Source organism: Acomys russatus, chromosome 26 (genome assembly GCF_903995435.1).
Source record: "Acomys russatus chromosome 26, mAcoRus1.1, whole genome shotgun sequence".
NCBI classification, from domain to species: Eukaryota; Metazoa; Chordata; class Mammalia; order Rodentia; family Muridae; genus Acomys; species Acomys russatus.
In genome coordinates, this window is record NC_067162.1 from 48,320,289 (window position 1) to 48,343,027 (window position 22,739).

A 22,739-nucleotide genomic window follows, 5' to 3' on the forward strand; every position below is an offset into this window, starting at 1 on the left:
AGGTGGGACAGGTCCTCAGGGTCTGGACAGTGAGGAAAATGGCAGGACAGAATAAGCCTGGCCCCCTTCCTGAGGTGACTACAGGAAAACTACCCCAGCAAGCACCTTCCAAAGACGCTGGACGGCATGTGCGACATCAGCTAGGCAGATGCCAATGCCGCCAATGCTGCAGAATGCCCACAGTTCAGTGTGTGCAGTGTCATCAGTGCGTCCCTGCAGTACCACAGCCACACTCACTCTGCATCCTGCTCCCAGAGACCGTGAAGGAGAGGAAGCATGAACCGCCCCAAGTCCTCGCTTTAAAGATAGTGACGTGAAACCAGGAGCAGTGGTGCATGCCTTTATTCCCAGCACTCAGGAGGCAGAGGCAGGCAGATCTCTCTGAGTTCGAGGCCAGCCTGGTCTACAAAGCTAGTCCAAGACAGCCAAGGCTACACAGAAGAGACCCTGTCTTGAAATATCAAAAAGAAAAAGAAAAACAGCTAGTGACTGGGAGACAGCAACACATACGTGTGGCTGAGAGATGCAGAGCGAAGAGCAAGAGGAATGGCGGAGCCCCACAGGCAGCTGCTCTGGGATGTGGGATGCGGAGCCCCACAGGCAGCTGCTCTGGGATGTGGGATGCGGAGCCCCACAGGCAGCTGTTCTGGGATGTGGGACCAGAGAAGCAGCCGCTCTAAGTTGCCTGCCTTTGCTGGTGTGAATGCACTGATAAAGCAAACACTACGCAATCTTTGGGCCCTTACCTCACTGCCCTGTCCACCAACTGAAGAGGCCAAAGAGTCTTCCAGGTCTTCTGCTAACAGGGACACACTTTCCCTTGGGGTGACAGACACCAGACCACTGTTCCTAGAGAAAAGGATAGGAACACCACCACAGGAGCCAGCGCCCAAAATGCCATCTCCTGAGAAAAAGATACACCAAGATTGTACAGAGCAATTCCTGAAATCCATCGCCCCAACTGTCCTGATGACCTGTGTCCTTTCTTCTTTATGGCCCTTTTAAAAAATGCTACAGCCTTGAGTGGAGAGTGAGATCTGACTTTCACACATACTCTGGTGCCCCATTTCTGACCACGTCCCCTGGATGGGGAGGCCTGGTGGCACTCAGAGGAAGGATAGCAGGTTACCAAGAAGAGACTCGATACCCTAAGAGCATATATAGGGGGAAGAAGTCCCCCTTCAGTAACAGACATAGGGGAGGGGAGTAGGGGGGAAGTAGGAGGGAGGGAGGAATAGGAGGATACAAGGGGTGGGCTAACAATTGAGATGTAATATGAATAAATTAATAAAATAAAATTTTTAAAAAGGCTATAGCACAAATAAGTTTACTTTATCCTAGAGATAGTCTTACTGTGCTACCCAGGCTGGTTCCAGTTGCAGGGCTTATACCCCCTCCACTGTGCCTTGCCCCAGCTTTTAAATTCCAACAAAATGTCAAGGCCCAGCTGCTACTTAGGAAAGCAGTCAGCCTTTCCACCTGAAGACAAGGAAAGCTGGGCAGGGCCAGGGGCTCGGGAAGGAAAGCACTTGCGCTTGTGCATGGCCCTGGAGCTCAGCTCTTAGTGGCCTCACGGGGAGCCCACACCCCCCTGTAACACGGCTCCAGGGACTACACCCTCTCCTGGCCTCCACTGCCATCCTGCCCTTCACAAATAAAGACTCTTTGGGCACCCTCTCCTCCCTGCCTGATGGCCTTTCTCCGTGGGCCTGCCCAGGCAGCCGGCAGCCTGCCTGGCACGCTTTAGGGATACCCCAGTTCCGCAGCACCTCCCAGACTCCACCTCTGCACAGTCCTGGTAGGGCTGCACCTGGGCCGGGACCGACTTGTCTGCTCTGCACTGTAGGCCAGCTCCTGGGGTCCTTACTGCCGAGGCCCTGGACAGACGGTTTTAGAAGTGTTAAGTCACTCTCACAAACTAAGATGAGCATTTACTTCTCCCAGTATCAGGACAGCCTAGTCTTCTGAGGAAAAAACAACCTTTTTAGACTAATTTTGCCTGTAAAGATCATAGTTTTGGAATTCTACCCACCTTGGGTATTGAGCATGGCTGTAAATTCAGCTGCTGCAAATAGTATTACTATTTCTAACTGGCAGGTGGAAGGCCAGAAGTCAAATGTACAATGAAAGAAGAGAAACTACCAAGAATGGCTAATGAGTTGGCTGAAGTGCTTGAATTTAAGAATTACTTATCGAAGACTATATGTTGGTGAGTGGACAGACACACATAAAAGCACAGTGGAGTCCAGCTAGATGCCACATGTGCAGGATGAGCTGGATTTGACAACGAATACAATACAATTCAAAGGAGAAAGAACCCTCTTTTAACTTAAAGTGGCCATGTACCTTGTGTATCAAAGACAATTTTCTCCTGAGGAAGAGAAAACTTCCCAGTTCCCGTGGAGCACACAAAGACAGCGTTCTCCATGTACAGATAGGTCATCTGGCTCGAGAAGTCTGGCACCACCAATCGACATGCAATCAGGTCTTCAGACTGAGAGGTAAATTTAGGATTATAGTTAAAAGGGGTCAAGACAAAAATATTTGTGTGATTTTTGCAACCATGTTTGTATGACACCATTCTGCAGAAATGTTAAAATTCACAATCCCTGATTATCCTTGTGAAGCTTACACACTACACACTACACAAGATGATCCACAGAACAGGACAGGAGAGGGTCACAGTCACCGCTGTGGCCTGAACATCTTTGTTTCTTGTGGACATGCGGAGTCTGCAGGAGGGCTGGGGGCCTGTGCACCTCTAAGTGAGGACACCGATGGGCACCACATCTGCGGGACCTTTATCTTAACCCTCTAACCTCCAGAATGCCCTATAGTTTATAAGTTAGCCAACCTTAGGCATTTGCAGCAAGGCAAATGGACTAAGATCTTTGTCTCATAGAAACTGTTTGCTGAGCTGCAATCAGCAAGATTTTAAAACACTTCCACGAAGTTCCAATTATAAGCCCAGCTGCCTCCTTTGTGGTTGGCACTTTCAGTTTTTATAAGTCTGGACTCATTGCATAGGCGGTGATGGCATACACCTGTGACCCCAGCGCTCAGGAGGCAGAGGCAGGCGGATCTCTGTGAGTTTGAGGCCAGCCTGGTCTACAAAGCGAGTCCAGGACAGGCAAAGCTACACAGAGAAACCCCGTCTCAAAAAACAAAGACAAAAAAAGAAAAAAAAAAAAAAAAAAAAAAGAGAGTTATGGTTTCCAATCATACAAAAATAAAACACATGGTAAGGTTTATTCCTGTTAGAAATAAAAGTAAGCAAGTATATTAAGAATAAAGATTTAAGCCAGGCGGTGGTGGCTCATGCCTGTAATCTCAGCACTCGGGAGGCAGAGGCAGACAGATCGCTGTGAGTTCGAGGCCAGCTTGGCCTACAAAGTTAGTCTAGGACAGCCAAGGCTACACAGAGAAACCCTGTCTCGAAAAATCAAAAAAAAAAAAAAAAAAAAAAATATATATATATATATATAAATTTAGTAGCTGGAGATATGGCTTTGTGGTTGTGCTTGTTGCTGTGGCAGATGAGCCAAGTTCAGTTTCCCTGCACCTGTTAGTTGGCTCACAATCGACTGTGACTTCAGCCCCAGAAGCACATATAATGCCTCTGCCTTCCTCAAGCACCCGCACTTGAATGCAAACACACCCATAAATAAGCACACAAGGGCTAGGCATGCTGACATAAACCTTTAATAACAGCACTGGGAGACAGAGGCAGGCAGCACTCTGAATTCCAGCATGAGCCAGAGCTACAGTGAGACTCTGTCCCAGATAAATAAAGATTTAAGAGAATTAGATGCTGCATAAGGCTAAATAACATGTTTTACAGCTGTCATGGTTTCCCTTGGTAAGTATCAGTTATTAGAAAAGTGTTTAACTGCTGTTTATATACTCAACATTAGTCAGACTGTCTTCTGGTGATTTACTTTGTCGAGTATATAAAGTAGAATTGTCCCCTAGGCACATGGAATTTTTCTACAATATAAAGGTCTCAAAATTGAATCCTAGGAAACTACAGTGGCACACACCTATATCAACAACTTGGGAGACAGAGACAAAAAAAAACCTTGACTATGTAGTCAGACTGAGTACACGGACAGGATAATCCTGTCTCAAAGACAAAACATACACACAAGCTGGGCATGGTGGCGCACACCTTTAATCCCAGAACTCAGGAGGCAGAGGCAGGTGGATCACTGTGAGTTCGAGGCCAGCCTAGTCTACAAAGTGAGTCCAGGACAGCCAAGGCTACACAGAGAGACCCTGTCTCAAAAAACAGAAACAAAACAAAACAACAACAACAACACACACACACACACACTAAGACACCAATGGTGGTTGTAAAGGACTTGGACGTTCACTCACCTGGAAAGGTGGGTTATGCTGAGTAACTTCTACGGTGACTGTATCTGACATTTGGTGGCCATTGTCCTCCACTGTTATCAGAGAGTAATAGACGAGGCAGGGACTGTCTCCCAGGTGCCACGCTGCTGCCAAAATCAGGAGGCCATCACTAGAAAAGGGCAGCGGGAGAGAAAGGCAGGCTTCTGTGTGCGTTTTCTTGTTTTGTTTTGTTTTTTTGAGACAGGATTTCACTATACAGCCCTGGCTGCCCTGAAACTCACAGAGGTTCAAAAGCATATGCCATCACACCCTGCAGGCTACTTTGTAAACACTATGCCAGATTTCACCAAATTAAACACACTCACCATATATGCTAGAGCCCTGTACCTAGATATTTACCCAAGGGAGGAAAACAAAAGTTCTCACAATCACCTCTGTGCAAATGTTTACCCTGGGCAATCTGAAAACAGCCTGAGTCTTATCCACTGCTGAGCAGACGCACGCTGGAAAATCCAGGCTGTGTCTGCATGTTCTCTTGACTGTTCCTTAGCAATGGAAACAAAGGAATCGCTGAACCGACTTTAACCCACCAGGTCAAGGCTACGCATTTACACAGCATCCTGACCCAGACGGAGCAGATCAAGGCCGTTCAGCGCACAGAGGAATCCCGAGGAAAGGTGACCGCTTTCTCACCCCGCCCTCCACTGAGGTTCAAGCCCTGCCGTAGACCCTGCTGTACCACGAGCAACATGCCCAGCTCTGCTCCGTGTCACGGCTGGTTAAGATGGCTAAGCTACACGCACTCAGCAAGACTCAGAATTCGAGGCATAGACAGTGGCAAGCATCTGTAACTTGGCCATGGAGGTAGAAGCACCTGGAGTTCAAGGCCAGCCTGGGCTACATGAGCACTGTCTCAAACAAACAAATGAAACCTCCGAACTACACACCACAATAAATCAGTACCACAACATGACAGTTACAGCCCAAGCAGCCTGACTTAAACACTGCTTACAAGGGTCAACCCAGCAACCTGAGAATTAGCAGAGTCCACGCCTCAGGCCCAGTGGAACCCAGGCCTCGGTCTCATGCCGTGAAGTAGCCACTTCTGCTCACTCCGCGTGTTGAGGTGGGACCTGAGCTGCAGAACCTGAATTGCTCACTAAAGCACTTCAAAGTAAGTCACAGAGGACTAAGTGACAGTGTTCTTAACAGTTTACCTTTGTGGAGAGAAAAAAACAAAGTCACTGTTTTCAGTTTTAACCCTGAGTTACAGAATGCCAGGCTGCTATTTATGTGGGAAATTCATCTTTGCTTGTTAAAGTTGATGTTACTCTTAGCCTGTGTTGTGGCCCAGTGCAAACTTTAAATGTTCTCTACAGCCAATTCTTCCAAGGTAGCACACAGAGCAACTTTCATTCAAAGACCTGAAGCCTATAGGGGAGCCAGTTCCTCCTGTGGCAGCCACTCCTAAGCAGTATGCCGAGGGGCCAGGTGACAGCACCTCTCTCTGTTCTCCCCAGCTGCCACTCAGAGCACCAAAGAATTTCAGGAAGTCTGTCTCAAAGTTATAGCACACTGGCATTCTACAGTGAGGCCATGGAAGTGTCCTCTCTATACCAAGCAGATGACCCTGTGGGCCATGCATGGCCAAAGGAGGATCACTAAAGAGTGTGTCACGACGCTGCCATGTGTGGAGGCCCGTCCTGCAGGGCCGTCGTGGAGCCAGCATTCCCTGACATCTTTCTTTACCCAAATTTCTTTTTCTTTTTCTTTCTTTCTTTCTTTTTTCTTTGGTTTTTTGAAACAGGGTCTCTCTGTGTAGCCTTGGCTGTCCTGGACCAGGCTGGCCTCAAACTCACAGCAATCCACCTGCCTCTGCCTCCCAAGTGCTGGGATTAAAGGCGTGTGCCACCATGCCTGGCTTTACCTAAACTTCTAATCTGTAAAAAAGCACAAGGTTAGAGAGACTGCTCAACTGTTGAGAGCATTTGTTACTCTTCAGTGGGAGAAGGAGAGGGAGGGGCAGGGGGAGAAGAGGAGAGGAGGAGAGGAGGAGAGGAGGAGAGGAGGAGAGGAGGAGAGGGGGAGAAAGCCAGATCTCTGTGAGTTCCTAGCCAGACAATTACACAGTGAGCCCCCTTCTCAAAATAAAAGATCCCCTCCACAAGACTCCTGCCCCCAAAATCCATGAAGTTATTTTAGGTAGTAAAAATGGTAGGTAGATAATCACAATTTTGCAGATGAGTAAAACTTTGACAGATAGGTTATAAAAGAATCTACTAATTGGGCCGGGTGGTGGTGGCGCACGCCTTTAATCCCACCACTCGGGAGGCAGAGGCAGATGGATCGGATCACTGTGAGTTCAAGACCAGCTTGGTCTACAAAGTGAGTCTAGGACAGCCAAGGCTACAGAGAGAAACCCTGCCGAGGGCTGGGGGTGGGGGGTGGGGAGAGAATATACTCATTGGGGCTGGACAGATGGTTCGGTGGCTAAGAGCTCATGGCTGTGGCTCCAGTTCCAGGGGATATGACATCCTCATACAGACACACATACAGGCAAAATAGCAATGGACAGGAAATAAAGAATCTTAACAATTAAATAAAGAATCTGCACATTAACAAATCTAAGGGGGCTGGAGAGATGGCTCAGTGGTTAAGAGTGCCACCTGCTCTTCCAGAGGCCCTGAGTTCAATTCCCAGCAACCACATGGTGGCTTTAAAAAACCATCTATAATGTGATCTGATGCCTTCTTCTGCAGATAAAGCACTCATATACAATAAATAAATAAATAAGTCTTTTAAAAAATATTTATTTATTATTATGTATACAGTGCTCTGCCTGCATGTACACCACCTGCAGGCCAGAAGAGGATATCATATCTCATTATAGATGGTTGTGGGTCACCATGTGGTTGCTGGGAATTGAACTCAGGACCTCCGGAGGTACAGTCAGTGCCTTTAACCTCTGAGGCATCTCTCCAGCCCCCAAATAAATAAATCTTTAAAAAAAAAAAAAAAAAACAAAAACTAAGATGGAAAAATGTCAGCCAGGCATGACAGCACATGCCTTTGACTCCAGCACTCTGGAGACAGCCATGAGAATCCGAAGGCTAACTTGTGCTACAAAGAAAGACTGTCACACGACAGAGCAATCCTGTTTATATCTAAAATGAAGAAAGCTCAGCCTTTTCAGTGATATTCCAATAAACAAGTCCTAAGCCTGTTCACTGAGCATGTGAGCTCAGACTGTAGCTGTGGCAAAAGCTGCAGACGGTCACTAAGGGCCAGTGAGCGCAAGGGACCTGACGCTCGCGCACAGAAGAGCCCAGCACCCCACCCCGCAGAGCTCAGGGCCTGAGAGAACCCTGAGAAGACAAGGAACAGCGTGACGGGGCGGGGGGGGGGGGGGGGGTCCTCAGGCGGCAACTCCTGAGCATGCTTCGTTCCTCCTCTCAGCTAGAGAAGGCTAAGGCAAGGGCACAGCAGGCTACACTCAGAATCTCCAAAAGTCTGACAGATAAATGAAAACAAGCATGGTCTTTAATAAAAATGCTTGTAGAAATTAAGAAAACATGACCATTTTTACCTCTTTGGTAGCTTTTACAGGGCTCTCTACACCGCTGAGAAACACACTAACAGACTTCACAGTGCCACACTTCACTGTGACAACTCACACCCTTCTGAGAATCAAGCATAAAGGCTGTGCTACACCAAAACCAGAACACAGTAAACATGAGTCTGAAACACAGGAAAACTCTTCAACTGCCTAGGTGTGGCAGGGGCACAGACCTTTAATTCCAGCACTGTGGAGGCAGAGGCAAGCAGCCCTGAGTTTGAGGCTAGCCTGGTCAACAAAGTAAGCCCAGGCTAGCCAAAGCTACACAGTGAGATCCTGTCTCAAAAAAGCCAACAAAAAAGTCTTAAAACTTGGTTTCCTTGAGACAGTCTTGTATATAGCTCAGGCTGGCCAGAAACCGTAACCCTGCTGCCTCAGCCCTCCCAGATGCTGAGACCATCAACTGATGCACCAGGCTTTCCTCAGAACTGCTGCTGAGAGGAAGATCACCCCCAGCACAGACCATGAGCAGCCTGGCTTGCACTAGGCGGGGGTGGGGGTGGGGGGACACAGGGACACATGACACGACACAGCCTCACTACATCAGCTCAATCACTGACTATGGGACACATGAGCTCCTTCACTGACAGTGACGAGAACCCAATGTCTCCATAGAGAACACAGAAGTCACGGTTCGGGACTCCTCTGGCAACAGGAAGGACAGGGTGTTGGCATCACCTTAAGATGGAATAAAGACAGAGCTGGTCCAGCTGTGCAAGCCATAAGGCCATAAGGATCAAGTCTCACGGGGCAGGGGCACACCATTTATAGCAGAGGAATGTTTCACGTCCCCACATAAGCCAACATCACTATACAAGAAAGAGCAGACCACTCAGAGGCTTAGCAGACAGGGAGAAGAGCAGTGCCAGCAGAGCAGACAGCAGGACACATGCTACCACAAAGATGTCAGTCTGTTACCCAGCTTCCAGGAGAAGCTAGCTGCTTACCAGTTTTGCTTCAAGTCCAGATACCGAATATCGACTCCTTCTTTAATAGCTTCGTAGTTACTTTCAGATCCCTAAATGGAGACACCAAAGGGTGAGCGTCCAGCGATTATGGAGACGCCAAAGGGTGAGCGCCCAGCGATTATGGAGACGCCAAAGGGTGAGCGCCCAGCGATTATGGAGACGCCAAAGGGTGAGCGCCCAGCGATTATGGAGACGCCAAAGGGTGAGCGCCCAGCGATTATGGAGACGCCAAAGGGTGAGCGCCCAGTGATTACTGTGCTCAGCACCTGGAAAAGTGCTGTACCCACAAGCAATGAACATATAAAAAACAGCACACCAAGCCAGGTGCACACCTTTAATACTAACACCCATGAGGCAGACAGGCAGATCTCTGTGAGAGTGAGGCCAGCCTGGTCTACACAGTGAGCTCTAAGAGAAGCAAGGCTGTATAGTGAGATCTTGTCTTTAAAAAAATTAGCAGGTCAGCTGGGTATGGTGGCACATGCTTATGCTCCTAGCATACAGGTGGCAGAGGCAGGAGGAGCAGCCACATAGTGGCCTGAGCTACACAAGACTGTCTTAATCTTGCCATCCCTCAAAATAACAAGCTAACCACTGAGTTCTATGGCAGGTAGGGACTGAACATCAACTTACACTTATTCAATGGCTATGTACTTATTACACAGAAATATGTTCAAATAAATTGGGCAGATGGGCTGGCTGTGATGTGGCTCGCCTACAGATCCCATACTTGGGAGCTGAGGCAGGAGGACTTAAAGAGCTCACAGCCAGCCTGGGCTACATGAAGTGTGAGTCCTTGCCTCAAAGTAAACAAAAAACAACCAATGAGCGAGCAGTGACACAGCATACATCCAACCACAAATAGGCGCGCTGTTCCTCACCCAAATAGCATCGGCGATGCTCTCCTTCAGGGCTCTGTGCATATCCCAGCTGTGAACCTGTTTTTCTGAACAGTCGTCCAGCTCCCATTTGCTGATGTTTGAGCTCGTCAGGGTGTAGAAACTTGAGCTTCCTCTGTCCCAGAGAACACTGGCCAGCTGTGCAGAGAGAAGGGCCATGACGAGCCTGACTGCCCCTCTTCCCCAGGCTCAGGAGGAAAGCAAGGTGGCTTCCGAAGAAAAGGCCCAGGAAGAGGAGAGCTGGGAAGCAGAGTCCTCGAGACAACGTCTGTTGACTTGGACAACCTCTAAGAACTCTTTAGAAAGCACAGCGGAGCCCTGAGTGTGGTCTGCAGCCCTGCTCAGAGCTTTGAGAACTAAGCATGAAGGAGACAGGCAGGAGGGTGCTCATCACACTCGCTCACGGTCTGTGTGTGCAGACTCCTGTACAAGCACGTGCTTCTAGGCTGTTTGCACCGTGATTTTTAGTTTAAAACCCCCATGTCTCCAAGAAAGGGCAACAGTGAGACTGTCCCTGCCTGTGACAAGTGTGCAAGCCAGGGCTACTGACAAAACAACAGGACGAAACCCACCCAGAAGCAGCTGGGGACAGTGCCATCAACAGAAAACAGAGACATCAAACCATGCTAAGTTTTAGGTTTAAAGGGCATTTAAGAGACAAGTGACAAGGTCACTTGAGGTGAGGAGGAACCTTAAGGAGTCGAGCTTTAGTCTCAAGCTTGAGTGTGACAGTGACACTTCAGCAGCTCACCATGTCCCCTCCCCAGTTCAATGCAGAGAAACAAACCAGAGCAGCTGGCAGATCGAGGCCTCCATCCCCCCCGTCCTCCCTGGCCAGCCAATAGGGTAAGTGTGAGCCATCTCTCCAGAACAGGAGGAGTGGGAGAAGACATACAAGCCAAATTCAACCTTAAAATTCTCACAACAGGGCTGCAAGTGGCTCGGTCGTTAACACTCAATGCTTTTCAAGAGGACCCAGGTTCAATTCCCAGCACCGATATAGCTGCTCACAAATTGTCTGTAACTCCAGTTCTAGGAGATCCATGCTCTCTGGCTTCTGCAAGCACCAGGCAACCACGCAGGCAGGCAAGTACTCAACACAGAAACAAGAATAGACCACAGCAGCGCACATGCCTATGACCGCAGTCCACCGCCACAGAACTTTCAACTTAGTGTGAACAGCTCTCTATAAACTTACCATGAGGTCACTGGTAGGGGACAGAATCCCCAAAAGGGAAGAGACCCTGCGGCCAATCCCTGACAGCATGCCTTGGCCCTGGGGCAGAACGTGCTGGTGAATCTTTCCCGAGCTTTCTGGAATCAACCGCATCAGCTGGCTCCCCACAGAGGACAGGATGAAACTCCCTCCCTGTGAATACAAACCAGAGATGATCCCAGACCCAACGATTAGGAAAAAAGAAAACAGAAAGAACAGTTGACACAAAGCCCGTGAGATGGTGCACGCCTGAAATTCCAGCCCTTAAGAAACTGAGACAGGAGGATTACCATTAAGGCCAGTCTAGGCTGCAGAGTAAGAAAAAAAATTGTTTGATAACCAAAAGTCACCCCTACCTTAAATAGCTGAGAGGATTTTTTTAAAAGGTTTATTGTTTCATTAAAATCCTTTCACTAATACACAAAACTATTCTTACAGAAAGAGAAATTTTTATCTTTTTTTTTTTTTTAGTTTCTCGAGACAGAGTTTCTCTGTGTAGCCTTGGCTGTCCTAGACTCACTTTGTAGACCAGGCTGGCCTCGAACTCACATGATCCACCTGCTTCTGCCTCCCGAGTGCTGGGATTAAAGGCGTGCGCCACCACCGCCCGGCTTAATTTTCATCTTTTTAAATCTGAGTTTGAAGTAAAGGTCTTACAATTTGTATGTTCAACAGACATCAGACTTCTTTTTCTTTTTTTGAGGGAGCCATATGTGTACAAAGGTGGCCTTGAACTCACTATGGAGGCAAGGATGACCCAGAACTCCTCATCTTCCTGTATGCTGAGATCACAAGCATGTTTGGCTAAAACAGTGCTCGGGATGGAATCCAGGGCCTGTGCCAAGTGCTAGGCCTGCCTCAGAGTCCTCCATCGCTGCAGAACGGATATCAGCAAGTGCGTCCTAGTGTCTAAGAGTTAGTCTCTTTCTTTATATTGGTTTTTTTGTTTTGTGTTTTTGAGACAGGGTTTCTATATGTAGCCCAGAATATCCTGCTACTCTCAGAGACCTGCCAGCCTCTGCCTCCTGAGTGCTGGTGTTAGTGTTAGGCACCACCAGGCCCGACCTGTCTAAGGGTATCTAATAGCTACCTTTGTAAACAGTGCTTAAAGTCAACATGACTGCCCCAGTGAACGCCTCCCCCTCGCTCCAGTTCATGCCATGGCCCCACCCTCCTCTCTCCCTTGCCTTTCCTTAATGCCTCCCAGGCCCCTCTAGCTCTTCAGAACCCACATTTCCAGTTTCAAATCTCCTTACAGTCCACACTATAGCTCTCACCATACACACCTGCACTGCTGTCAGGAACAGACATGTCTTCTCGCCTCCCAGATCCACACAGGTGTCTGAGTAAGTGTCTTCCCTGGCCAGGCTGGGCCAATAGCGGATGAAGCCCTCTTTGGTAGCAACCATGACAGAAACAGCCTTGAAATAAAATCACAGTCATCAGCAACAACGCAAGACGGCCTCACAAGTAGGTGTCTATGACATTGATGAAAACAACAATTTGTATTTTAATTTTATTATTATTTTATATATTTTATAATTTATTTTAGAAAGGATCTCATTATGTAGCACTGGCTAGCCCTGAACTCAGAGATCTGGTTGCCTCTTCATTTTAAGTACTGGGATTACAGGTGTGTACACCAATGCCCATCAAAATTCTTTAAAAGAGTATGCAACAGTAAAACTGCTTTTGCCTTTCTGTTCACGTATGTGTTAGTGTGTAGATGGTGTAAGCAACCTCCTCATGCTGATCCTGATGTGCATGTCTTCCCTGTGTCACCCTGGCAACCAGTTCCCATCACTGCACGTCCAGCACTTTTAGAATGTCAGACAGCAAAACAGACTAAATTCTAACCGTGTGTCTCTACCTCAGCTTACCCTGAGGTTTATGTGCGTTACTGTATGCCTGTCTGTGCCTGAGCTGTCTGTTAAAGGACCCACAGGTCATTTTTAGCCTCAGAGCTGCAACAAAACTGCCTTTTGTGTCAAGTCTTCATTTCTCAAACAAAATTATGAAAATTGCAGGTAGATGGACAGAGTTGGAAAATATTCTATTAAATGAGATACACGGGCTCAGAAAGACAAAACAATGTTTGCTCTCATGTGAATCTTAACTTTTATGTCTTACGTATTTTTACTTATGCGGCAACAAGTGTGGATAGAGGCCAGGAAACTAATAAGGGAGGAGAAAAACAGAGGCGTTGAGAGGGATGAGGCTAATAATAAAATTTGTGATCTGAGGGTGGGAGGGGTTACATAGGAACAGGGAGCAGGGAGAGGAGGAGCGTCAGTTACAGCTGGTTTACAGACGCCAGCACAGTGGTACACACCCATAATCCCAGGTCTCGGGAGGCAGAGGCAGGTGGATCTCTGTGAGTTCAAGGCCAGCATGCCCTACAGAGTGAGTTACAGGGCAGCCAGAGCCACACAGAGAAGCCCTGTCTCAAAAAACAAAACGGGGGGGGGGGGGGGGGGGGGGGGAGGAAGGAAGGAAGGACCTGGGCACCAAGCGCGTGCGCTGTTTTCCTTCCCACTCTGGAGTTCCCGCTGCTGTGCAGCCTGCCTCACCCAGCAGGGCCAGGCTCGCTGGCCATTCCTCAGCTGTTTTGTCTGCATGTGTCCAAGGATGCTAAGTAGCCCTTCACGTACTTATGAGCTCATACTCTGGTAAAGTGAGTGTCCACTGAAGACTTTCCTGCTGTTCCTCATTCTTTGACTTATGTGTTTTATGTGTGAGTGTTTTGCCTGCATGTGTGTATCTGCCCCATGTACATGTCTGGTGCGATGCCTGTGGATCAGAAGGCATCAGCTTCCCTGCAACTGGAGTTACAGACGGTGTGCGCCCCCATGTGGCTGCTGGGAATTAAAACTGGGCCCTCTGCAGGAACAAGTGCTCTTAACCTCTGGGCCTCTCTCTGTTTTTAAATTGGATTGGCCCCTCACCAAACTTTGCCTTATGATTTATTATTAATTTTAATATTCTGGATCTTAGTCCTTAGTTGGATTTATGAGTATTTCCTTAGTCTGTGCTTTGTTGTTTCACTTCCATATTTTAGAAAAGTATCGTTTGTTTGAGAGAAGGTCTCATCATGTAATCATAGCTGTCTGGAATCTGAAGTAGAGCAGGCTGGCTTTGGCCTCATGGAGATGCACCTGTCTGTGCCTCCCCAGTGCTGGGATTAAAACTTGCACCACCACACCAGGCTCCTAATCATCTTTTTAAAAATAGATTTTAAAATTTTTGTGTATGTGTGCATGCCTGCTTCTCTGTATGTTCATCGCCTGCTCACAGGTTTCTGCAGAGATCAGAAAAGACCATCAGACCCTCTAGAATTGGAGTTACGTGCAGTCATGAGTCGCCCAAAGTGGGTGCTGCCCCCTGAAGCCATGTCCTCTGCATGAGCCGCACAGGCTCCTAATCACTGAGCCATCTCGCCAGCCCCTTCAATTGTCATTTAAGCCACCTACCTGAACAGAATGCACTTCACCTGAGGTTGCAGCATAGGAGAGTGCCACCAGGTCAGCGCTCCAGTGGAAGTCACTAGGGGGCAGCTGGAGTTCTTTGCAAACAGACAACTGCAAGACAAAATCCAAACAGAACATCTTCACATCCAACCGGCTCTGCTCATGCCGACGTCCCCAGTCCTTCCGCGTACGCCATGACTCTATCGCTGGAAAGCTATTCCTCAGAATCCGTTCTTTTCACAGCACTTTCTAATCAGGAACAACAAAGCCAGAAACACACAGATACGAGTAGACTTGGGCATGAACTAGGCTGCTTGCTCAGGCTGGGCCAAGGGTTCTACTTGTCAGCAGTGGTTCAACCTTCCTGACGCTGCAGCCCCTTAATACGCTCCTCATGTTGTGGTAACCCCCACCACAAAAATATTTCACTGCTACTTCCTAACTGCAATTTTGCTACCGTTATGAGTCAGAATGTAAACATCTCTTATGTGACCCCTGTGAAGGGGTCAAAACCCACAGGCTGAGAACCACTGGGTCAGGGGAACTCTGCAAAACTTCCCAGCTGAGGTATAACTTATTTGACATGTAAAATTATTATGGCCAGAGAAAAATTACACTAAGTCTCCTTGAAACTATTTCTTAGGCTTGCAGCTGGTCAACTCCCTCTGATAACTCAGTACACCCATAGAATTTCCCTTACTGTGACTTCTAGCCACACGTCCTTTCTAAGTAGCTGGGGGAGTGCAGCAAGTCTGCAGACAGCAAGAGTTAGGGAGGGGAAAAAAAAAAAAAGAGTTAGGGAGGAAGGAGCCCCATGTCCCAGTGGGACCATGACTGACAAGGTAGTGACAACAGCTGGGAGATGTTCTTGAAAAGAGGCTGCTGAGAGGACAGTACAGACTTCATCGATGGTCCTGCTGTTGGAAGCTGACAGCTCAAGGTCAACCCAGCAACTGCTGTCTGTTGTGGTTAATTTAAAAGTATAGTCTAAAAATGTTTACTATTAGGCTATAGTTATTACAGAGGTATTTTCTAACCCACTATCAATCAATAAAAGACATAGACAGCACCTGTTGTGTTTTAGAAGAGCCTTGGTTCACCTGGGCTGGGCAGATATTAATCCCCTAAACTACCTTCCATTATCCTCAGCCCCCATCCCAAGACACCTGCTTGGGTACCTCCCATCCATAATCCAAAAATACTTGCTAAGGTTTTTCATCTGGGCCATTTCTTCCATGTGGAACTTCAGAGTTCCTCCTCTAGCTGAACGTGGCTGGCTCTATCCCTTGGCAATGCTCCTCCTCCTCCTCCTCCTCCTCCAGCTGTCTGCTTCTCCTTCCCAAGATCCTTCTCTCCAGAAGCCCAAGAACCTTTGCCATGCCTACCTCCCTCTGGCCCTGCCCAGGTATTGGCTTTCTTTATTAGCAAACAGGGAGGCCAGGTTAAACAGCAACACCTGGGGTACGTATCAGTCTGCAGTAAGCAATTATCAAATACAAAGCACCAGACCACACTCCAACGGGTGCCGTTTTCCTATTACACCGAGGCCATCCTAATCCAACTTAGAAGTAAGCTTAGCTGTGTGGGCAGTCTAGACTTGCTAAGGCAACTGTCCAACACCGTGGTCCCTGAACATTCTCAAAGCTTCTAAGTCTATTAAGTACAAAACTGTAGCTTTTGTTTAAAAACTATTAAATGGTCGGAGCCGTGCAGGTGGGAAAGGCTAAGGAGGACAGGAGGAGACTGTGGGAGGGCCTGTGGTTTGAGTCTGGTCCAGCCGGGCTGAGGACAATGGCAATGGGAGCTGCAGGGTCAACATCGAAGACTAACACTTTAATTTTTCCCTCCACCTTAAGTCATTTGTATCTCAAATCGACGTTAGCCAAAGGCATGACCCCTCTTCTCCCACCTGCTAATCATTCTTGAGTTTAAAGTAGGAAGAGACAATAAAAGTTTGGAGGGAGAGCATACTGTGCTGATGTTCCAGGTTACTTTCTCTCCCCTCCCCCAGCCTCTCTCTTTCTTTTCCTGGCTGTCCTGAAACTCACTATGTAGACTAAGCTGCCCTTGAACCCACAGATACCCACCTGACATACCTCTGCCTCAAGAGTCTAGAACTAAAGGCATGCACCACCACACCAGGGTGTTTCGTTTTAATTTTTAAAAATTATTATTTAGCCAGGCGTGGTGGTGCACACCTGTAATCCCAGCACTTGGGGAGGCAGAGACAGGCAGATCTCTGTGAGTTTGAGCCCAGCCTGGTCTATAAAGCGAGTCCAGGACAGCCAAGGCTACACAGAGAAACCCTGTCTTGAAAACAAACAAAAATTACTAATGTTATATCCATGAGTGTTTTGCCTACATGCATGTTTGTGTACTCCAGGCCTGTGGAGGCCAGAAGAGGGCACTGGAGATACACACACACACACACACACACACACACACACACACACACACACACACGCCACCATGTAGCTGCTGAGAACTGAACTGGGGTCCTCTGCAAGAGCAACAAGTGCATGAAACCGCTAAGCAATCTCTATAACCCTTTCCAGGGTCTCTAGAGCAAAGGGGGTGGTTCCCCCAGGAAAGAGGTGGATGGACAGAGTGACTCACAAGACAGGAACCTACATTCTCAATATGTGGGAATAGGCACACACATGTACACCCACACTCTCTCTGTATCTCTCTCACATGGGGCTTCCAAGGCTGAGAATAGTCCCTTAAATATGAAGCAGGCTCCTAATACCTTTTAGACTTTCATTAAAATGTAGAAAGCAGGGGCTGGAGAGATGGCTCAGTGGTTAAGAGCGCTGACTGCTCTTCCAGAGGACGTGAGTTCAATTCCCAGCACCCACATGGCAGCTCACAACTATTTGTAACTCCAGGATCTAATACCCTCACATAGACATACAAACAAAAGAGCAATAAAAATAAAAACAAAAAATTTTAAAGATAAAAAAGAAAGCACTCAGCCCAGGAGATGGGATACGACACAGTGCAGGTGTTGTGGGGGGTAGACTGAGTTGATCCTCCAGAAAAACCTCAAGTGCACGACAGATAACGCTGAGCACACGGAAGCAGCATGCAGACCCAGAGAACACAGTGTGAAGGGCACGAGAGCCAAAGCTCTTAAAGATGCAGCATCTCAAGCTCCTGTTTATGTTGGCTGCAGTGGGTCTGTGAAGCAGGAAGACACTGAGGACAGCAGCAAAAGCACATTATTAAACAAGGAGGTTTTCCCACTAACAGTCTATGAATGCACATGCAGTATTCCCACTAACAGCCTATGAACGCACATGCAGTATTCCCACTAACAGCCTATGAATGCACATGCAGTATTCCCACTAACAGCCTATGAACGCACATGCAGTATTCCCACTAACAGCCTATGAACGCACATGCAGTATTCCCACTAACAGCCTATGAACGCACATGCAGTATTCCCACTAACAGCCTATGAACGCACATGCAGTATTCCCACTAACAGCCTATGAACGCACATGTAGTATTTTGTATCCTGATTTTCTGGGTTTGTTTTTTGTTTTGTTTGTTTGCTTTTTGTTTTTGGTTTTTAATAAGACAGGGTTTCTCTGTGTAACTGTGGCTGTCCTGGACTCACTCTGTAGACCAGGCTGGCCTCAACTCGCAGTGATCCACCTCTCTCTGCCTGAGTGCTGGCATTAAAGGTGTGGGCCACCTGACATGTATGGTATCCTTTAAACTTGAAACAAAAAAGATACAAATGACCAGTTGGGACCCCTTTTCCTGACTTGCTTTCTGAAGAGCCATTACCTTAGTGATAGGCGACACAGCAATCTTCCAAACGAGGAGCTTCTCTTTGCACACCAGGCAGGCCCACCCAGCTTCGTGGATGTGGACGGAGAGCTGATTGTCAGCTGAGGGGATAAGACACAGAGTGAACCTCACACTGAGACCTCCACTGAGGTGGAAAAGTTGTTCCATCTCCTTATAACAACATTTGTCATCAAAACAGGTAACAGAAGCACTGCTGCTCTTGCAGAGGCCCTGGGTTCCATTACCAGCACCCACATGGCAACATACAACCACTTGTAAACCTAGTTCTCGAGGACCCACCTACCCTTCTGACACCCGCAGGCTCATGCATACATGCGGTGCACATATATACATAGGTGCAAGCACAAACAATTATAACATATTAATATAAAATTAATTTTAAAAAGCAAGTGACATAACTTCCAAATATTTAAGATTAATCAATATCAAAAATGAGATTTATTTAGCTTTGATAACTACCTTTAGAACATATCCAAAGGCAAAACTATTTGGGCTTCTGTTTAATACTCTTTCATTTTCGTTATAAAGAGAATCTTAGTTAGGCATGGCTAGCGTCAGATGTGGCCATGTTGACATGAGGGAAAGTTCTTTCAGTCTGCACCACTCTCGCTTGTACACCCCAACCTCCAGGGACTCACTGTTGGATTCGAGAGTGGCGCTGTATACTGTTTAAACACAGATTTGTGGCATGGCCCAGAAGCATGCCAAAAGGTTTAATTACAATATAAATTACATTTTTCAGGGTGACAAAAATAAGGAGAATGAAGGGGGGCGGTGGGGACAGAAGCCAGGTGAAGAAAGCGATGCACGGCAGATGTTAGCAGCCTGCAGACCACACCCCTCAAGCCCCAGGACTGGCGGGCAGGATGCCTGAGCTGAAGGCATCAGGAGACACTGTCTCTACAGCAGATCATTTTACCCACTGTTACTCGCGGTAAGAGGCACACTGTACACGAGAACGGGCCGGCTCAGTGGTAAGCGTCTGCTGCTGAACCTCCATGGCCTCGGCTTGTGAAAGCTGACCTCTGACCTCCACATGTTCTGACTGAACATACGCGATGCACACAAATATTAAAAGTTTTAAGTTAAAAGGAGATGAGTGAGTGCTGAGACGACCTCTGGCACTTTGCCACTGAAGTGGTTTCAGTTACAGCCCACAGTCTGGCAAACACCTGCTAATAAAGCGACTGGGGCAGACACGAAGGCCTCTTGGTCTGCACTTCCCTGCCCCAACCCCGACCCCTCTCCCCAATGCCTTTCTCAGCCTGAGATTGGTGCCTCCCAATCCATGTGCCATCTTTATCCCAGCAGAGGCTTTAAAGGCACAGTAATAATCCCATGAGCCCGTCACATGAGTTGCAGAGCACCACTCAGAACTGGAGGCAGAACTTGACTTTAAGACATTATTTAGGGGCTAGAGAGATAGCTCAGTGGTTAAGAGTACTGACTGCTCTTCCAGAGGTCATGAGTTCAAAACCCAGCAACCACATGGTGGCTCACAACCATCTATAATGTGATCTAGTGCCCTCTTCTGGCCTGCGGGAGTACATGTAGACAGAACACTGTATACATAATAATAAATAAACAAATCGTTTAAAAAAAAAAAGACATTATTTAGCCGGGGGGTGGTGGTGGCGCATGCCTTTAATCCCAGCACTAGGGAGGCAGAGGCAGGTGGATCACTGTGAGTTCAAGGACAGCCTGGTCTACAAAGTGAGTCCAAGACAGCCAAGGCTACACAGAGAAACCCTGTCTCAAAAAACCAAAGGGAGGAAAAAGACATTATTTAACCTAGTGATGCACGGTGCAACATTTTGAATGAGTTTATAGGTTAATTTTATATATCCAATCGACTCAAAAGCTGGGGATATACGAGGGGGACTGAAAGTTACACACATAGTTCTTAGAATCAATAACCACCTGATGCGACTGTCAGAAGAATTCACTCAGCTTCACAAACCTGTGTCTCCACGAGGGGAAAGATTAGCAGGCTGCCTACTTCTCTGGCAGGCAGAGCCAAGTGTCACTGCATTTGACCTGGTTATTGACTGACACCGGGGAGAATGACAGGTAACACCTACCCTCGGCCAGCGTCAGAGCTTCCATGATCTTCACGGGGAGGGAGGATCCAAACGTTCTCACATCGTAGTTCACGGACTCAGACACGGAGTGGTGGGGGAGCATCCGTGTGGGTGTTCCTCTAAAGAAGAGAGGCCATGGAATCCTACGTTACCCGACACGCCCCTCCACCCGAGCCTCCACCATGAGGGTCTCTGATGAGGTCTAATGGTGAACAGCACTGCCCTGCGTGCACCATGTAATAGTTTGTGTGTTTCAACAGAGCTTACAGAACCTGGTGTCTGTCTGCTTCCCACTGCTGTGACATAGAGCACAAGCAAAAACCACCTGGGAGGGAAAAGTTTACCTCAGCACGCTGGCTTCCGACCTAAGGTCAGCGATAAGGAACGAGCATACATCTACTCTAAGAGGAGTCCTGCGAGGAAAAATTCTTTTCCAAAAGATAAAAATCAAAGCCAGGCCGGAGAGGAGGCAGAGACCAGCAGATCTGTATTATCTGAAGTCAGCCTGGTTCACACAATGAGTTCCAAGACCCTGTCTCATAAAAACAAAGGTAAGGATTTCACGTGTTCTCCAAGCATCTCTAAGCATAATTCTTTGAATTATCCCAAGACTTGTAGATTTATAAAATTTAACCATAAGTCTCAGTCAGATGCAGTTATGTCCTGTTTTCATGCAGGAGAAATTCACTTAAAATTTAAACATATTGATTGTGTGAGTTTGCACACCTGAGTGCAGGTGCCTAGAAGCCAGGGGTATTGGAACCCTCGGAGCTGGAGTTACAGGTGGGTCATCTCACATGCGTGCTGGAAAGTGAACTCAATCCTCTTTAAGAGCAGCAAGTGCTCTTAACCACAGAGCCATCTCTCTATCCCAGAAAGTCACTTTTGAAAGATGATCAGAACACACTCCTCTGGAACAAAGGCAACTTGAATCTGAATTTTTTGTATTAATTATAGGTATGAGGGTAACAATTCTGCTGAACGTGTGGATGGGGCACCAAACCAACAACTTTAGTAAAACACACAGTCTCTCTCTCTCTCTTATAGAAAGTGTGTTTTATATAACCTAGTCACATTTTGTGGCCCGAAGTCCTTCAATTGCCAATCAGTACATAATAATGGTAGTTGTTAGGCACTGAGAAGCCATTTTGCCAGGGTTCTCACCATGAGTCAGATCTGTGTGGACACTGTATACTGAATCCTGTGACTTTGTTAAGGATGCTGAGATCCTGGCATAAAGGCCATACTGTTAAAGAGAACCATGGTCTCCAGAGCCGGGTGCGTTGGCGCACGCCTTTAATCCCAGCACTCCGTGAGGCAGAGGCAGGTGGATCTGAGTTCGAGACCAGCATGGCCTACAAAGCAAATCCAGGATAGCCAAGGCTACACAGAGAAACCCCGTCTCAAGGAGAAAATATGGTAGCCAGGCAAGCTACAGCATGCTTGAACTATCATTATTGAAAAGTGGACACAGGATTGAGCAACAGCCAGCCTGGGATACGACGCATGACCTGCCTCAAAGCAGGCAGGACACACTTCCAGGCTGCACTTCTATACTAGATCTCCAAAAAAAAAAAAAAAAAAAATTAGACCAGATCAAATGAGCTAGTTGTGTCAAAAGCCACAGCGTCGAGCCAGAACTTTAAGCAAACAGCTCCCTGAAACTGACCTGGTTTCCTTTCCTGCTTGTGTCAATCAAGAAATCACTTTCGCATTAACCGTTAGAGTTATCTGAAGGATGTTTCTACCTTACGAACAGTACTTTGATAATGTTCAAAATGTGCTTCCGTTCCTTTCTGTGGCGCAGACACTGAGTGAATTCATGAGTCCAACAGGAGAGGGAGGGAGAGAGAGAGAGAGAGAGAGAGAGAGAGAGAGAGAGAGAGAGAGAGAGAGAGAGAGAGAGAAATGAGTGCCGCCATTGAAAAGCCGCAGGAGCGACCAGCACTACTTTCCAACTCTGCGGCAGCTTACCCCGCTGCCCGGTTCCATGCGCCCGCTTTGGAGCGGAGCCTGCTGTCGCCGAACCCCACAACTTACCTAGAGCTCACCGAGCTGCGCCGGCCAACCGGCGAGAAGAGCACCGGCGAGCTAACCGCAGACCCCAGGGACAGGCCCCTCCTGCTCGCTCGAGGCGTGGACGCCGACCCGATTCCAACTAGCGGACCCCTTCGGGTCCCTGGCCCCGGGGTCCGCGGAGAGGAGACGCCTGGAAACATATCTGCAGGGAGCGGGGAGGGAGCTCCACTCGCGGGCGAAAACCGTGAACCTCCCGCGCCGAGAGCTTGAACACCAGAGGGGCGGGAAGGCGCCTAGA

At 47.8% G+C, this 22,739-nt stretch overlaps 1 protein-coding gene across 1 annotated transcript in view; it reads right to left on the minus strand.

The window, feature by feature from the left end:
• Window positions 1–22,739, minus strand: part of Nup133 (nucleoporin 133) — a 57,631-nt gene extending 34,892 nt beyond the window's left edge. Inside the window, exons 1-11 of the mRNA XM_051168581.1 lie at window positions 22,463–22,739; window positions 20,423–20,541; window positions 18,318–18,421; window positions 14,526–14,633; window positions 12,342–12,476; window positions 11,038–11,208; window positions 9,822–9,977; window positions 8,920–8,990; window positions 4,378–4,525; window positions 2,347–2,494; window positions 747–904 (exon numbers count right to left, since the gene is read on the minus strand). Of these exons, the coding sequence (XP_051024538.1) occupies window positions 747–904; window positions 2,347–2,494; window positions 4,378–4,525; window positions 8,920–8,990; window positions 9,822–9,977; window positions 11,038–11,208; window positions 12,342–12,476; window positions 14,526–14,633; window positions 18,318–18,421; window positions 20,423–20,541; window positions 22,463–22,641 (1,497 nt within the window). The 5' untranslated portion in view covers window positions 22,642–22,739. The remainder of the gene's footprint in view (window positions 1–746; window positions 905–2,346; window positions 2,495–4,377; window positions 4,526–8,919; window positions 8,991–9,821; window positions 9,978–11,037; window positions 11,209–12,341; window positions 12,477–14,525; window positions 14,634–18,317; window positions 18,422–20,422; window positions 20,542–22,462) is intronic.